General features: G+C 31.0%; 2 protein-coding genes across 2 annotated transcripts in view; one reads left to right on the forward strand and one right to left on the reverse strand.

The window, feature by feature from the left end:
* LOC146993471 (uncharacterized) overlaps positions 1-19,600 on the reverse strand; it is a 68,336-nt gene that overhangs the window by 31,077 nt on the left and 17,659 nt on the right. The gene's annotated exons all lie outside the window — the stretch shown is intronic.
* LOC146993472 (uncharacterized) lies at positions 6,376-16,717 on the forward strand. The gene is made up of 3 exons (XM_085807648.1): positions 6,376-6,666; positions 7,366-7,707; positions 16,682-16,717. The coding sequence occupies exons 1-3, from the start codon at positions 6,511-6,513 to the stop codon at positions 16,715-16,717; spliced, it is 534 nt and encodes a 177-aa protein (XP_085663774.1). The 5' UTR covers positions 6,376-6,510.

Raw genomic sequence — 19,600 nt, forward strand, 5'->3', positions numbered from 1 at the left:
CCAAAAAATGTACTAGAAGCTGAAGAACAAACTCTGGTGAATTTTTCAGACAATAGCAAAGTGAAATAGGACCAAAAAACTTAAGTTTTAAGAATTGATTTACTTGATGATGTATATAACCCAAAATATGCATGCGACTTACGTGTAATCCTAGCATAGTGGTAAAGCTGATGGTAACGATGTCCACTTTTTCATGTTTGCAACTTTCTTACCTTTTTATTCCAATTTGATCTATATTCGTGTTTTATAATTTATTTCTATTATTATATGCATTAAATATATTGTTTTATTTATGCTATTATTTATTTAAATTTTTCTCGCAAAAAAGTTTGAAAATTATATAATACTAATTTAAAGCATATCCTGTACATATATATTTGAATTTAACAAACATTCTCTATTCGTAAAAAGCAAATTTAAAGTTAATTAAATTTAAATGAAATTTAATGCAAACAAAGAAATGATTAATTATTGCTGTGCAAGTATCAAAATCCATGAATAAATATATAATTCCAAAAATTTATTAATCCTTAAAAAATTTATAAAAATGCATAAGTGAATAATGGGATAGATTATTAATCCTAAAAAATTATAAAAATGCATAAGTGAATAATAGGATAGATTATTAATCCTAAAAAATTTATAAAAATGCATAAATGAATAATAGGATAGATTTAATCCTAAAAAACTTATAAAAATGCATAAGTGAATAATAGGATAAATAAATTTTTGGAATTATATATTTATTCATGGATTTTGATACTTGCACTTGATTTACATATGCTCTCAGAATTTAAATGACATTGCATATTAGTTCGCAGCAATAATTAATCCTTTATTTGTTTGCATTAAATTTCATTTAAATTTAATTAACTTTTAATTTTTACGAATAGAAAATGTTTGTTAAATTCAAATTTCATTCCTTGCAGCAATGGCGCAAGAGAATTATTTAAATTTAATTTATTTTGAAACCCTGCAGATATATATATATATATTTTCGTTTCACTTTTATGTGAATGTATATACATGTGCTCAGACTTTGGGATGTTTACGACTCTAAACTTTCATTCCAATTAACATGAGACAGTATTAATGCCCTAAACATTTTTTTAACAAAAAATTACTATAATAATTGCTTTTAAATTCAGTCCTCTCCTGCAGAAGCGCAGGAATTAATTAATTAAATATTTCCATTTTCTTTACGTAATGTGTGTATATATAAAGAGAAAAATCTTATTTTTATAACTTCTTGTATAAAAAGAGATATGAATTAAAAATGTTTAAATTAAAAATAATATTTTATGGATTATGTATAAAATATAACTGCCCATAGTGCATTTTAAAACAAACGAGATTTCTAATAAATTATCCAGCTATGACCCTGAAGTCAGCGGTATACAAGCATAGCAAATTTTGCTTAAATATTGTGAACCTTTCCTTACAGTTGCTCTGTACTTTTAAAGTACCAACTATTTTTTAATCCCTTTAACTTTTTTATTTTATGTTATTTATTTGTTTACTTTTTCACTAACAGTACATTTTAGTTTTAATAATATATATATTATTTCATAATATTTAAGGCTTCTAGAAACACAAAATTTTTTTAAAAATTTATTTCAGCTTCTATGGAATTCGTGATGTTCATAATATGCATTATAACCTTACTTATCTAAAATTCTATATCAAATCCAAAACAAACAATACTCGCTTAAGCGGGAAAAATTCAGATGTTCAGCGTCGTAACTCGCGAACTGCTTGCGCCAAAATATTACAGTGACACCTAGCGGCGGAAAATGAAAATATTTTGCGCATACGCAGCAGTGGAAACGCTTGTACGGATGCCGTAGGCGTGTCTTCAATTGACGCAACGCGTTCGTACGCAGTAGTGGAAACGAGCCTTTATGGCAACCTCTTCCAAAATAATTTCTCAGAGTAGAAATTAACACTTGTACCGAGCATTATCTCTTTAAGACGACCACTTCCACCAAAGACCAAAATAATTAGAAACGTGGATGAACGTGGATGAGAGGATTTAATGCATTTTACAATGCACCAATGCGTAACCTACTCAGAGCTGCACCATCTAGTAGCCCATAAACGATTGGCGACCATCTCCTTAAGACGATCACTTTCAAAAGTGACAGGCATTTCTATGGATATAAACAAACGCTTGCACTGAATATCATCTTTCTAGGGTGGTGATCTTCACAGAATACCAAAAATCAACTAGAAACATGGATGGATTAGGACTATTCAATTATGGCAAAGCGCACGAGGGCTATCTACCTAAAGGGAGGGATGCCTTCGTGGAGAACTTTCTAAGGGAAACTGGCTCGTATACATATTACACATGGGGAAAACCACGAAAGTGCCCATGCAGCCAGCCCATTCGCGGTATTGGAATCTCGAACCAAACTACCAGTGTTCAGCGTCTTTACCGCTCGGCCGCTGATAGGCTGAAATCTGATGGATATCTTAGAAAGGATTTTTACTTATAGCAGTTATATTAATTACAATTACGTGTAAAGCTTATGGAAACTTAAAAGCGGCCGAGCGGTTAAGTTGCTGAATACCCTGGTTGTTAGATCTGGGTTCGATTCCTAGCAAAGCAGCTTTTCGTGGTTTTTCCCCTATATAACGTGGTTACGAACTAGTTTTCCTTAGGAAGCCCTCCACGAAGGCAACCATTCTCTTAGGCAGATACCTTTCGTGCGCTTTGTTATAGTCAAGTAAATCAAACCAAATTAAAGAAGCTTATTCATTCTACTCTCCAAATTGAGCTCCAAATAAGTCATACGTGGGAGCTTTTCGTATTCATAACGTAAAACGTATCATAACGTAAAACGTATTCATAACGTAAAACGTATCATAACGTAAAACGTATTCATAACGTAAAACGGAAAATTAAATAAATTTAATTATTTAAATTGGTTATCTAGAATTCCAGTTTTTAATTTATCTCTTGTTTCCAAAAATCTGAGCATGAATAATTGTGTAATAAAGCATAAACTGATAACTTTGAAATTCAGAGAATAACTTAAATGGCCTTTGACCACTAGCAGCCGAGAGGTAAAAATCGTTGAATATTGGTAGTTCGACTGGCGTTCAAACCATGGCGGATGTGCTGCTTACCAGGAAATTTTCGTGTTTTTCTCCATGTGTAACATAAATACGAGTCAGTTTCTATCCGACGTATGAAATAATTTTTGTCAACTACCCGCTATAAACAGTCCTCCATGAAGGCATCCATATTCACTTCGGCAGATAATCTTATGGTACTTTGCCATAACCTAAATAGTCTGATTTGATGATCATGCTAATTTTTTCTCATACTGAAGCCTGTGATGCTTTAATTAATGTTTTATTTATCATAAACTGTGTTAACTGCTTTAAATTAACCAAATCAGGATTTTTTTGTGTTAGATTTCCTTTTTGAAATTTTTGACATCATTTTAGAAGCCTAAATATGTCAGATCGTTTTAGTAAGACGTATTATTTGTAACTGTTTTACATATAAGTACAGAGAATCTCATGACGGCGAACTCTAAAAGTGTTTCCTACAACATAAATAAACAGGCTTTTATACATTTGCCTCTCTAATGCAACCATCTATATAAGTGGCCTAAAAATCGCTTGAAGCGGCCGTTAGTGGTCGCATTAGAAAAGTCTAGTCTCATTATATTTGCATTTTTGTGGCATTTAATAATTTCATTTACATGTCTGCCTTATAAATTATAATATTGATTTTTCAAGGTCGTGTAACAACTTTCAGTATAAATTAGAATAGTAATAATCTTTTACATTCCATTCGGATTATTGTATTCGTATGAAAGCCTTGAATCAATTGTTGATCATTATTTTGTACGTATGCTATTGCAAAAATTTAAAAATTCTTAATTATGATATTTTCCAATATTCGGGCTTTAAATGCCCAAGTTATTTAATTTTATGCCAAGATTTAAACTTTGTGCATTTACAATAAGAAGATCTTAATTCTGGAACTTTTTAACATCTGAAGCTGGTTAAAACTGGTTGAAATGTGTTGCAGTCGCAGTTCGTATGCAAAACCATTCTCGCACTGATTTGTTTTATGCTCAATTTATAGCAATTTCCCTAAGTAATCAAATTTTAGATTTATATAATTTTTTTTTAATTGTGAAAATAAACAAAAAGAAAGGAGAACATTTTTCTTTCTTACATTATAATTATTTTCAGTTCATCTTTTATGATAAATAGTGTATTTTCCAATTTTCCTTAACTGTCAAATCTTGTTGTATTTCTAAATATCTTTAGATTATTTACAGTCCCTGCAATTTTAGAGTTTTTATGTTAAACTCTAAAATAGTTATTAGAAGAATTATTAGAAGCATTTGATGTAATTAATGACGCACGTCGCCCATAGATTCGCAAATTTTGAATTTTCAATATTGTTGCAAGCACTTGAGCAGAAAATTCGTCTTTTCTAGCAAATTGCAAATTTTAAAATTCAAAAAATTCAACTCCATCAATCCAATTAAGGCACTGAAGTTATTTAACATTTAAGAACTCTCGGTGATTTAGAACTCCCCGGAATTGGTACTCAAGAAATGATTTCAAAAATGCTCTTCTACATCTATTAATAATTGTTCTATCCCTTGAATAGCTAGTATCTACTGCATTTTCTCCTCATTTCTTCTTTGGTGGTTATTTGAATCATAGCAAAGCACGGGAACTGTATGTCTAAGAGAAGGGATGCCTTCGTGGAGGACTTAACGAAGTATGAGAAAGGGAAACTTGATTGTATTTACCTTACACATGAAGAAATAACTAAATTATCTTGCAACCAGCTTGTTTGCTGGGATTTGAGCCCCTGTCGAACTATCAGTGTTAAGCGACCGCCAGAGTCGTAGCTAGGGTTTTCAGCGCCCAGGGACAACTGAAGATATCGCGCCCCTTACTGCTTGCCAAGGATGGAAAACATTTAATTCTACAATGTCGTAATATCAGTTTGGCGCCCCGTGGATTCTGCGCCCAGGGACAGATGCCCCTCCTTGCCCCCTTCTAGCTACGGCCCTGGCGACCGCTGGAGCGCTGATGAGCTGCATTATGTATTCTGCTTAAGAATATAGAACACAAATTACTGTCAATTTTATTATATCATCAGTGTTTGGTAACTTTTCCTATGAAAATAAAATTGTTAGAAATATGAGTGAAAAGACATGTAAATATTTTGAATTTGGATTCAATTTAATCCCCTTCATGTAACATATAATGCTGTAATTTACGCGATAGCATTTAAAATTTTTGAATATATTAACACAAAAGGATACGGCAATGCTGTTACGGCAGTCGACAAAATAAGTCTCGTTTACGTATATACCAATCTTTGCAGAAGGAAGAAAATTATAGCCAATGCAGAAAATTTCTAAATTCAATTTCGCCAGATAAATTTTACATAAAATGAAAAAACAATTTTCAGTACACATAAATAATTAATTGAATGAATGTAAATTTTTACTGCAGAATACATAAACTTATTTTCAGCTCAATGAAAAACTGTTCCCTCGCAAAATTTACATTATAAGAAAAAGTTAAATGTCTGTTATGTCGAATATTTCTTCACTTAGATTGCAGAGACATTCGATATTTTATGGACAAAATAAGTCTCGTTTACGTATATACCAATCTTTGCAGAAGGAAGAAAATTATAGCCAATGCAGAAAATTTCTAAATTCAATTTCGCCAGATAAATTTTACATAAAATGAAAAAACAATTTTCAGTACACATAAATAATTAATTGAATGAATGTAAATTTTTACTGCAGAATACATAAACTTATTTTCAGCTCAATGTAAAACTGTTCCCTCGCAAAATTTACATTATAAGAAAAAGTTAAATGTCTGTTATGTCGAATATTTCTTCACTTAGATTGCAGAGACATTCGATATTTTATGGACAAAATAAGTCTCGTTTACGTATATACCAATCTTTGCAGAAGGAAGAAAATTATAGCCAATGCAGAAAATTTCTAAATTCAATTTCGCCAGATAAATTTTACATAAAATGAAAAAACAATTTTCAGTACACATAAATAATTAATTGAATGAATGTAAATTTTTACTGCAGAATACATAAACTTATTTTCAGCTCAATGTAAAACTGTTCCCTCGCAAAATTTACATTATAAGAAAAAGTTAAATGTCTGTTATGTCGAATATTTCTTCACTTAGATTGCAGAGACATTCGATATTTTATGGAAGCAGGAGACTTGAAAAATGAGCAACCCTCTCTCCGGGAATCGAACCTCGGATCTCTGGAATATGCGCCCAGCCAACACCTCCTTATAGAAGGAAGCCGGGACACTGAAGCGAGGGGAAGCTCTGACGTCACAGGTAGTCGTCTCTGACTCACCTCGCTCCTTCAAACAAAATCAAAGCCCCGTAGTTGAGCCAAGAGCGACGAACGTGGAGCGGTTATTTGCGTTAGCGACAGAGTTTTTATATTGTCTCGTGCTTTTATAATTTCATACGATGCCTCATAAATGTGCTGTAGCCACATGTCGTGGTAATTATAAAAACGGACCAAAAGTGGCTGTATTCAAGTTTCCAAATGAGACTGAACTCCGGATGAAATGGATAAGGAGTCTACGAAGAAAAGATGGCTTTCAACCTACTAAACATACCAGAGTAAGTTCAATTTTACTGCATTTTTTATGTTTTGTATCTTTACATTTTTTATTACTTTTATTGATAGGTATGTGATGTTTATGCTTACGATATTACATTTTGATCTGTGGGTAAGAAGTTTTATGTTTGAAAGATTTTAATCTTGCCTGTTTTAATCATGTCAAAAAAATATTTTCCTTCAAAGTTTTATGAATGAAATAAAGTTCCATATAACAGGAATAATTCTAAATTTAGTAGTTACATAAATGCCAATAATTTGTAAATGCTTTCTAGTATACTGTGCAGGCAGATTCTGTAGTTATTCCAAATTTATCATAATTTATATGACAAGGAACTACTAAGTAATCATAATAGGTTTCATTTTAAAATTTTTGTAATGATATATGAAAGTTTGGTATGATGTATTCAAGGTAATTATTTGTATTTGGTAACCAGTGTTTGTTGTAAACAATTATCTCAAATATATAATTTTCTTTAAATGTAAATAAAGCTGTAATCATTATGATGAGCATTCCAGATTTTACAAATTACTTAAATTATACACGTAATTGAAATGATATTACTGGTTTTTTAATTCGTATTTATGTATCAAATTATTTATTTAAATCATAGGGCTTATTGACTTCTGTTACTAAATATTAACATGCATCTAACTTTTGTACTCACAACAAGTTGATTTTTGAATATTTCCTTTTATAGGTATGTGAATTACATTTTCGATCAGATGAAATAATACGAGAAATCGAAATGTATGATGAGAAATCAGCGAAGTTAATTAAAGCCCCAATTTCTAGGCCACGTTTGAAAAAAGGATGCATACCTTCTCAGTTCCCTGATGGCCCATCCTACATGTCATCAAATTCTGTATCGAGAATGTCACCAGAAAAGAAGAAAGCTCGTTTAGAAGAGAAATACCTGGAGAAAGCGATAGAAGAAAGTTTGAAAATGAAAGAACGGTATGATAATGAACGATCATTTGAAAGTTTAATTGAATTCAATAATTGCCTAGAACATCAGATTTTAGAAACATTTTGGACAACTGTACATACTGAAAATTCAACTATGTTACTTGATATTTTAAGTGACCCAGCTCCAGAAATTCAGAAATCGGTAGTAATAAATGAGGATTTAACAGTATGTGTTTATATTAAAAACATCGCTATAAAATCTATTGGTAAATTTGTTTTCCCTCTAAAAATTAGTAATGTAAATATGTTTCTAGAAGTACTAAAGGAAGTTGAAAGTCTGTCTCATAACTTACAAAATGAAGAATATATTAAGAATTCTATACAAATTGTGGATGATATGCTTTCAGAATTGAAAAGAGTGTTACCTGAAAAAGAAACTGAACTGAACTTCCTTTCAGAGCAAATAAATAAACTAAATGTAAAGAAAGAGAAGTATCGATATACTCCAGATTTACTTATTTTTTGCAGTTTGTTAAACTCGATCTCACCGCATGCATACAAGTTTTTACGACATTCAGGTTACATTTCTATTCCCCATCCACGTACTATTCGTAGAATTTGTTCAATGTTTCCTCTTAATCCTATTACTGAGCAATTTAATGATGACTTTTTAGGATATGTTAAACAAAGATGCAAGGATTTAGAAGAAAATGATAAAACTGTAATTATTATGATGGATGAAGTGCATTTAAATTCATGTTTCGATTTTAAAGTTATGTTTTTATGTGGCCACTACTTTTATCATTTGGGTATAATTTTGGTGTTAACATGATAAAATACTTTATCAAAGTAACAGTTATATGTTTCAAAATGCTTACAAAATGTTATGTATATAATAACTGCCACTGTTATACTGGTAATGGGTCATTATACTTTTGTTGATATGGACAGATATTGACTGTTTTACATTCAGATGACTTGAAATATTGAAGAAGGCATGTCCTTTTTTTAATTTCTCATCGCGTAAAAAAGTGTCTCGGTTTGTGTTTTAGCGCAGCCACTACTTTTATCATTTGGATATAAGTTTGGTGTTGACATATGGTAAAATGCTTTCTCCTGATAAAAGTTATGTTTCAGCATGCTTACCGAATGATATGTATATAATAACTGCCACTGTTATACTGGTAATGGGTCATTATAATTTTGTTGATATGAACATATACTGACTGTTTTATATTTAGATGACTTGAAATATTGAAGAAGGCATGTCCTTTTTTTAATTTGTCATCGCGTAAAAAAGTATCTCGGTTTGTGTTTTAGTGCGGCCACTACTTTTATCATTTGGGTATAAGTTTGGTGTTGACATATGGTAAAATGCTTTCTCCTGATAAAAGTGATGTTTCAGCATGCTTACCGAATGATATGTATATAATAACTGCCACTGTTATACTGGTAATGGGTCATTATAATTTTGTTGATATGAACATATACTGACTGTTTTATATTTAGATGACTTGAAATATTGAAGAAGGCATGTCCTTTTTACTTCCTTGTACGAAGTAAAAAGGAAGTATTGTAATCGCGAAAAGTTTCAGGCAGCATATTTCACCGAAAATATCCATTTTGACCGCTATCGAATGCAATTTAACGCTGTTTTTGCACCATATCTGTACGTAAGGACAGAATAAAATACTCTTTTCCTTCAAAAAAATTATAAAACTGCTTAAAAAAACTTAAACTAAAATTAATTCTGAAGAGAATTTTTCGTGGCTTCTGTACGAACGTATGTACGTACGTTCGTGCGTACGTACATATCTCACATAACTCAAAAACGAGTAGCCTCAGAACGTTGAAATTTTGTATATAGAACTGCTATAACATGTATATGTGCACCTCGTATTTTGGTTGCAATCGGCCACACCAAAAGTATATAAATATATTTATATATATATCCACTCTATGACTTGAAATATTGAAGAAGGAATTTCCTTGCCTTTAATTTGTCATCGCATAAAAATGTGTGTGGGTTATGTTTTAAGTGGCCACTACTCTTATCATTTTGATATAATTTTTGTGTTAACATATGGTAAAATGTTTTATCGAGGTAACAGTTATATGTTTCCAGCATGATTAGAAAATTGTATGTTTATAATAGCTGCTGCTATTATACTGGGAATGGGTCATTATAATTTTGTTCATATGGACATGCACTGACTGTTTTATATTCAGAGCACTTGAAAGATGATAATATTGAAAAATTCATTTTCGTGCTGTTGAGTGTTTGCTGCATAAAATGGTATCTGGGTTGTATTTAAATGGCTACCACTTAATGTTTAGTAAGTGGTTATCATTTGGTGTTAACATACTGTAAAATGCTTTCTCATGATAAAAGTTGTGTTTCAGCATGCTTACTAATGACAAGTTTATGGTAACTGCTGCTTTTATACTGAGAATGGGTCATTATAATTTATATTTTTTATATGGGCATGTACTGACTGTTTTACACTTAAAAATATTGAAAAATTCATTTCCTTGTCTTTAATTTGTTGTTGTGTAAAAAAGGGTCTATGTTGTGTCTTTAAGTGGCCACAACTTATATCATTTGAGTATAATTTTCATGTTACCATATGATAAATTACTTTATCAAGATAACAGTTATGTGTTTCAGCATGGCGACAAAATAACAGGTTTGTAATAACTCCTACTATTATTCTGGGAATTGGCTGAATAAAGGGTGTCTCTGATTAGGAGCACTCATTTCACAAACCTGTGATTTTCATGTGCATTTTGAAATTACCGGTGTCCCATAATTAAGACTGGTGGCTTTCTAGACAAATCATTTTGATATATTCTTTGCTTAAATTAAACAAGCCTGATAGCGAGTAACTTAGAAGATCACGATTTTAGCTTGGAAAAATTACAACAAAATTGTGTTGCATGTAGTGACCAGATACTTTCAAATTTGGATACTGGTGCATAGGTAAAACATTTTTATTATTTTCTATATTTGAAACATTAACTGATAATCACTTCCTTTACACAACATCAATAAATGTTTTTACATATACTGGTGATGCTGACATCCATTTGCTGTTGAATGTATCTTTATATGCTTCATAAATAATAATAGCCATCGTATAAAATTTAATATCATTTGTGCACCTGAAGTGTTTTAAATGGTAATGGACGGTCTTCTCAAGTGTTTGCCCGATATTTATCCATATTATGGCAGTATCGTAATACATTTTGAAACTATTAATTGGCTGTTGTAAAAAGTTAATAACGGTGTTTGTAATTGCCAGACAAAATGGGTTGAAATTTAAAGAATAGAAACTTGAACTTGCAGTATCAAAATTTAAATATTAAGGTCACATAGTCTCATCTTATTGTTTCTGATGGGACCCAATTAATATAGAAGCAGTTTTGAAATTTTCACACCTGTTAATAAATAAGAATTGATGAGATTTCTTAGTATGGCAATATGCTTAATGAGATTTCTGCTTCAATTTTTACAAGAAAGTTTGAATAATTTATTGATAAAAAGAGATCAGCTGGTTTTAACTTATTTGTATGTTATAACTTAGGTGTTGTGTTGTGTTGTTATGCTGACTGCTTGCATAAAATTGTAAATAAAATTTTTTTTATTTTTCACTTGTGAATCTTTATTTTTAAGTTCAGCTATATAACTAACACAATACAGTTAAGTACATATACAACTAATATTATTGGTTCTACAGATTTAAGCAATAATTTTAAATTGCACATTGAATTATTTGCTAAGCAAACCTCTGATATACTAATTTATTTGAAACTTGCAAGACACATAGCATATTATAGACAAAATTTAGTGCATTTTTATACCATTTTCTTTTAAAGACAAATTACTGATTGGAAGAAAAATGAAATGATAAGTAATAGTTTGTATGCAGATAATTTGGGTTTTTTTCATAAATATTAGAAAAATATAAAGCAATATTAAATTATGAGGGAAAAGTCAGAAATTCCTTTTCTGAGTTAGTATGGCTGATTTTTAACTTTTTAAATGCTGCTGTGAAACCTACAAGGAAGTATAATTCATTAAAGTCAAGAAATAAGAAACAAAAAATTCTTAAATTTATGTCAAATTTTATTGTGTTAAATTTTGAAGTAATTAAATTATTCATTATATATAATTGAATCTCTGAATAAAATCCCACCCAAGTATCTATATCAAATAGTGAAATCAACGTTAAGTACGGCACTAGCGCGCAGCCTGTTTTGTTTCGTTGCTCTCTCGGGGTTTCGACATAGACGACTACGCGTGACGTCACAATCCAGTGTCCCGGCTTCCTTCTATAAGGAGGTGTTGGCCCAGCGTGCAGACCACTACACCACGAAAGCACGTCAAGAAGGCTCAAGTCTAAAATTTATGCATATTTAGTATTAATTCTATATTTTGCATATTAACATTTAAAAAAATACCTGACTAAATTACTCCTGGACGGTTGTGTATAAGCCTATGGTTTGTTTGATCAAGTGCGACTCATTTGTAAAGTATTGAATGGTGTACTCGCTTGCAAAACCTTGTGAATTTTGTGTTTCTTGAAAAATCGGCAATACTAAGTATGATTGCTAAATATTACATTCTTTTTAAGGGAACAGTATAGTATAATAAGAAGAATATTTTCTCCTGGGATATACTTTTATCAATGATATGTTACTGCAGCGCAGTTTTGCTAAATTCCTATAAATCAGTTCTAACTAAGACACAATAACACGCCGAATAAATACTAATTCAGAAGTCAAACAACAAAAATCAGCGTTATATTTACAAAATTTTTCACAGGACTAGTTTCGATGGTTTTACCGAACCACCATCCTCAGCTGCAAAACCGCAAATGGTAAGAAATATTGCGGTTTTGCAGCTTTCTACTATATACTTTCTTTTTCTACAACACTTCAGAGTCCTTAGTATGTGAAAACAACATATTTTGAAACATCATTTCATTCTGAACGGAATTAAATGCTATACTTTTCATAGGACAGTTTTCTCAGAATGGTTTAATTTGAATGAAATATTTTCACAAGTTTTCGTTAATTACATTAGAAAGAAAATTAAGGTAATTCGATTTTATTCGGTTAAGGTACAAAAATTAAGATCAAAGTTTATTGTATTATTAATATTAAAATTATGCATTATTTATTTTCTATTTATAGAGCTTCTTCCTAAAATACTTTCTTAAATATGACATGATTTTTTGGCTTCTGAGGCATCGTTTAAATCGAAAAGTCAATTTATAATTAATGCTCTATTCGGTTCATTTTAAATTAGAGAATTATTAGGAATTTGCGAAATACTTTAAATAAGTATTTCGCTAATTCCTAATAATTAAATAGGTATTAAAAAGTACTTGACTTTCTCTGACCATTTCTGAAAGGGAATAAAATAAGTTTTTTTTTAAAGTATTATTTAAAACTTGTAACTGAGTTGTTATAAAATGTAAGGGGAATAATTCTTTTAATTATACTTATCAGATTTTTTTTTTTTTTTTTTTTTTTTTTTTTTTTTACCCTTCATTTCAACAATACATATTCCAAAACTCTTTATTACGTTCTTAAGTGCGCATCTCATAGCATTTGCTTTACAATACCTTTTAACAGATTGCTTTCCAATACGAACAATTCTTGCTTAAATAGTTTATAACGTATTTGTCAACAGGATTTCAATTTATGTTTACAATTCAATATTAAGGTTATTATATATTTAGATAACATTTATAATCATTATAAATTAGATACATTTAATCATTAGATTTCTTCACAGTACTTTCACAGTTGTTTATAAGTGAATAAATTCTTCATTTCAAATACATTTATAAATAATTTAATGAATATTTAAGTATTTTGTCAAAGGCAGATACATGCTTTTTGCAAGCACATGCATATTTCCTATTTTTCATTTCCGGCATGTGCAAATCTTTGATTTCTGAGCATTCACTATATTTTTCGTGTAAAGTAATTTACACTAATTTAGCATACACCCGAAGTTTTACATAAAAAATATATATGAATATAATTTGAATGAAAATTATAAGTATTATTTTTAATACCCACTCAAAGGTCAGTTTTTCTTCAAAATTCCTCCTCGATGGCATCTCTCTCTTTAGGCAGATAGCCCTTGCATGCGTTACTCTATTTAATAAAAACTTAATCTGACCTATGTACCTAATTACAAATATTTTAACATACATAATTTTATATTTATAAAACGTGTAAGCCCAAAGTGATTATTTTTCAGATATATAAAATTAAAACGATGGGTTTAAAATGAGCAGCAGTAAAGCCTCTCCTCTAAAAAATTTTAAAAGGTACATGTTACAATAATATATGGATGTGAAAAAAAATTTGTTTTATTTAAAACATTTTGACGTTTGGAAAATAAAATAAAAGTAGCGAATACTCTATCAAGGGTATCGAAAGACGTATACAATTTTAAATGTACCGTAAGGTATTTTTCATTCTTTAAGCATAACGTTTTTCTTAAAATCTATATTTTTGTAGTGCAACAGCTTATAATTTTATAAAACAAATTCATAATCAAAATCGCTGTTGTTAGTTATCGAAAAATAACCAAGATGTGATTTTTGCGTAAATGTCACTAAACTATACAAATTGCTATTATCCATCACACTATGAATGTTTCTTTCATGCGAAAGTGTCCCTTTTTCGATTTCTATGGAACTGTCGTGTGTCGAAATACCAAAGAATCTGTAAGATTCTTTGGAAATACTATCAGAATCTTGTCAAGCGAGCTTCTGCAAACAAAGAGCACCCCATCTGGTGACCCAAGCTTCAAAGCAGTGCTTCACTTTTAGCGCGGGTTGGCCCCTCCTCCCTTTCCTACCTCCAGGTGGCAAGCAGTACAGGGCGCGAAATCTTCAGTTGTCCCTGGGCGCTGAAAACCCTAGCTACGACTCTGGAAGAATGGTTGCTACCTCCAAACATTTGAATCCCTTGGGTGACTAAATTTGAGCTATTATCGCCATTGTTGGCAGTGTTTACATTTACCGGATTCTTTGGGGAAGAAAACCGTGCCTTTAAAATAATTAATTAATGTTTATATTTTTATTATTGGTTATTGTCATCTAAAATGTTTCACACAATAGATGATTAGATTGAAATAAAAAATATTATTGGTTCTCTGAGATGACAAAACAGTTTTATGAATCCCCAGGGTCATAAAAATTAGCAAATAACTGCTTTGTGTAACGAATCAGAGTTCAATTGACTCCTGAAAAATAGCAATATGTATAATGTTGAAGTTTTATTAGCAATGCTATTCTAGAAAATTTGAGTACTATTGAAGATTCTTGGTATTATCAAATATATTTATGAAAAAGAAGAGGCAATTGCTTCAATGTAAAAGGCTATAAGCTGTATGCAAGTAAATTGAAAAATTCTTTGTGTAAAATGGATGCATTAAATGTGTTACTATGTCATGCATTCACTAATTTATTACAGGGACACGGCTTTTATCGAAATAAAACATATGTATGAAATACGTTAAACTAAAACCGCTCAGTATCCAAAAGAAAGTAAGGCAAGCTTGTTATTGAATGATTGTTTAGAATCAGACATTTCTTTCTATTTGAAACCTATTTCACTATTTTTTAAATTATGTAAATATGCACTTGTGGCTTTTGGGAAATTTAGTTGTCGCTCTCACCGACATGAAGTTTGGCCACACCTGATCTATTATATGCGTCTATTGTATATAATAACCCTAATTATCAGATACAATTTTGAGAATATCGACAAGCGAAGCACTTCAAAAGGAAAAAAGACACTTATAATAGAAATATTAGTATTATGTATGAATTACAGAAAATGAATGTAATACCATGACCAAAGACATCCCCCCCCAAAAAAAAACAGATTAAGTAATCCCTACCTCGGCACGAGAAAGCAATCCTTAGATGCAATGTATAATTGACTTCTGATAACATATTATTACTAGATTTTTTTTTTTTTTTTTTTTTTTTTTTTTTAAGATTTAGCGGTAAGACAGCTGAATACTGAGTTCAGTCTTGGCTCAAATCCTGAAGAATGGGCTGGCTGCGTGGTGGTTTTTTCCCATTTACTTCGCGAATACGATCCAGTTTCTCCTATAAAGTCCTTCATAATGGCATCCTTTCCCATGCTGATAGCCAATGTGCTTAGCCATATTCGAATAACCTAACCTAACCTCTCCTTCAGATCCTGTATTCACATGTTATATCTTGTATCTGTTAATATGTATTCAAAGCAGGACAATGATCATTCAGCTTCTACCAATCTGGCAGAAGCATACTTAAAACACGTCAAAACCATGGGATTCATAACAAAATCGACCACGTTTTCACCTTGCAAACCTTTAATGAGTGTTCCTAATTTTCTGAAGAAAATATATTTTAAATACAAAAATAAAAGCTTAAATTTACAAAGTTATAAGCATCACAAAATATTGAAGAAGTTACATAAAATAGAAAATAAATTTATGAGGCATAAGCTACTGCACATTATCTTTTTCTTTCGTTTAAGTTGATCTTGGAGGATCTATGCCAAGCCGTGACTTCTCAAATATTTTTACATAAGGTTTAGGATTAAATTTTCATAGGGTTTTTTTATTTAAGGATATTGTCGCTAAATTCATAATACTTGTCAGAGAAATATTGTGCATCAAATTAAAAGGACATTCACACTAACGTACGAAGTGGCGTTCACAAGGAAAAGATTGCAAATCATTTACTTGAATATTTTTTGGCGTAAAATGAGCCGCCAAGATCCATTTAGTAAACTTTTAAATGCCATTAAAGACAGTTTCCTTGTTGGCTATAAGGTCTCCGCAATTTTCCTAAAGGCACAGTTTTTTGATTAAAAAAAAAGGGGAAGAGGCTCTTTTCAGGGCCGTACAAATTTAGCAAGAGAGGAATGAAGTATTGCTTATCATAAGTAACATAATAGTATAACATAAGTATAATATAAACGTAAGTAACAATAATGCTAATATTTACTTTATTTTTATGTGAATTTTTACTTCTATATGCTTAATATATTTTTTTCTCTGCTAACTTAAATTTATGTTATAGTCCGGTCATTTTGCTGGTAGTCAAGTTTCGGAATGAGAGAGGGAAAATGGGATTTCGTCCAAGCAATCACAATCGGGTGTCTAAGCAAACACATGACGTCTATTTTCTCTCAAATGTATCCTCAGTAAAAGGAATATCTGAATTCTGCATCCTGATTTGTTTAATTTCTGTAAATAGATAAAGGTTATTATTCTTGAATGTTTGTCTCAAAAATAAAATTGAAAAGCTCATATGTATTGTGAATCTGCTTCCTTTTCAAGCATAGTTGTTTACTACAGAAAACGTCATCAGTGCTGCAGGGTAAGAAGACACACATTTTCGTATGCAAGTGCGCCCATACCAAATGCATATTTTGGAATACTGGATATAAGAAGGGGTGAAGAGCTTACACATTTTAAGCTTAAAAGCAAATACGTTATATAAACATTACTTACATCCTAATATACATAAATATATTTAAATGTTGCTACAATTCGTGTATTTGTAATGTGTTTCATGATCAAGTATTTCGCTAAACTGCTGTAGGGCCTTTTGTGGCTAGCATGTTTCTGTTAACAGTGATTATTCTGAATGGATTTAATGCTTTTTTTATTATTTATTTATTTATTTTAGAGTCCCTCAGAGATCTTTCATAGTGTGCTCTGCAAAGATTTCACAAATACATAGAATTATGGCAAACTAAAAAAACGGTTCTAGAAATGTATAAAATGCTTTAATCCATTTCGAAACAGTGACCTTGCAAATGAAATCGCTTTCAGAAATTTGCCAAATCATGTTTAATTTTGTGTGACCTTGTATCAGAGGCGCCAACAATAAATCTGTTTTGGCATTCACACTTAAAATATCTAAATGAAAAACTTATTGCTGTTATGAAAAAATGAATGATGCTTACCAAGTTAGTCAGCATCTTATAATATTGTAACGACTGTCAATGTATGTGATGTATTTTGTTTCAATCTTTTGAAATGTATAATTTTATCACACTGGACACACATATATATATGTGTGTGTGTGTACCCAATAGCTCGTACCTTCATACCATGTACTTAAGTTAGGATACACCTTGTATTATTGTCTTGTTGTGGCTTTGCTAATGTATTGTTGTATTAATTTATGCTTGGCTTCCCAATGTTATGTTGTTACACTGTTGTGACGGTGTCCGACGAAAACATGTGAAATACATATGTATATGGCCATATGAGCCGAAACATTCTTTTATAAAATACTGAATATGCATAATATTATCATACCCATGTTAAATTACGGCTTTAACCCTTTCTCGCATAGTGTGCCCAGTCTAGGCTTTATAGATTACTTTGAACTTTATTTATACAAGACGGCAGCACAACGCAAACCAGTCCATACATTTTAGCCATGTTTAGTTAAAAGACCCTCTTTCAAATAAATCTTCCAGATTTTTTTCCTCCCTTAGGATATAAAAGGAATTGTTTGAAAATAAATTTCTATGTTATTTTCTTGGCTGTACAATGATCTCTTTATTCTATATTAGTTTTAAAGTTTTACCTTGAAATCTTATCGAACAACGAACATCTGGTGTGCCCAGAGTGGAATCACTAAATAACCAGGACCAGAATAACAAATGTATTTTAGGTTAAACTAACACGCCGAACAAAGATTAATTTACAAGTCAAACAGCAAAAATCAGCGTTATATTTGCAAATTTATCAGGACTGGTTTCGATGGTTTTACTGAGTGATCAAAACTAGTCCTGGAAAATTTGCAAACATAACTCTGTAACAAATGAATATCGTGTCGTCGGCAACGCGCTCTATCGACGATATAGAGAAATACTCAATTTAACGCACGCAAGCTGCAGAAGTGAGATGTGATTGTTTGAACTCAGGCTCTGAACTTTAAAAAACTATTTCATGTAATTCCATTTTTTGTTTGATCGTTTTCCTGTATGCTGTTGTTATATATTAATAAACATCATTTAAAATTAACTCCTAACTGATTCTTTTAAGGATTAATAAAAAGAAAATTGGCGCCCAACGGGGTGGGGGCAGGAGTATAGAGTTGCAGAACGCCTTGAATTTACTTTTGTTTCAGGATACTTCATATAATTGGTATGATAGCCATTTTTGTTGTCTTGTAATTAAAGGAATGGTTCATCTTACCCCGGAGATGCATTGATCTACCCCGATGTGTATAATTAAGATAAGTAATCTTGACTTAAAACTATTGAATAACATTTGATTATTTATAGTATTAGAATTTTAATTGATACTAAGTTTTAACAAATGTGTGAATTGTAAGTATTATGAACCAGCAGTGTTTATTTCCAGTTATTGCGAAGTTGATTTTTTGTATGACCCTAAGTACTTAAAATTATCAACGATATCTAAGGACTGAAGGACGAATTTAAATACGTTTAAAATTTAAACAAGTATAAAATTAGAATATTAGGCCTTAACAGCCATAGCGTGAACTTTAAGAGACATTACGACTGTGTTTAAATTTCGCAAAAGACAAAATGTCCTTTTTGGGTAGGGGGAGAAAAGAAGATTTAAAAATTCTTGCCCTTGAACTGGATTTAGTCGTGGCAGATAATCTAAAAGTGGTACAGTTAAAAGAACTCACAACGAAATCCGATAATTATGATGAAGAATTAGTGAAACATATGTTAACTAATACAACAGAAGAAAAACTTGAGAACGAGAAAGAACGTATTGCTCAAAAAGAAGCTGCTACGTTAGCAAAAGAAAAAGAAGAGCGAACTTATGAATTGGAACACTTGAGACTTCAACTTGAAGGTCAGAAGACACCCCTCTCCATCGCTTTTATACGAAAAATTTTTCTCAAAGGGCTCGTAATTTAGCTTATGAAAACAAAATATCTAATTAAATGTGCGGTAAAGGTACTGAACACTGGTAATTCGACTTGGGTTCGAATCCGGGC

The sequence above is a fragment of the Stegodyphus dumicola genome, chromosome X1 (genome assembly GCF_044657685.1).
Source record: "Stegodyphus dumicola isolate Sdum_Otavi_A_Nest chromosome X1, ASM4465768v1".
Taxonomy (NCBI): domain Eukaryota; kingdom Metazoa; phylum Arthropoda; class Arachnida; order Araneae; family Eresidae; genus Stegodyphus; species Stegodyphus dumicola.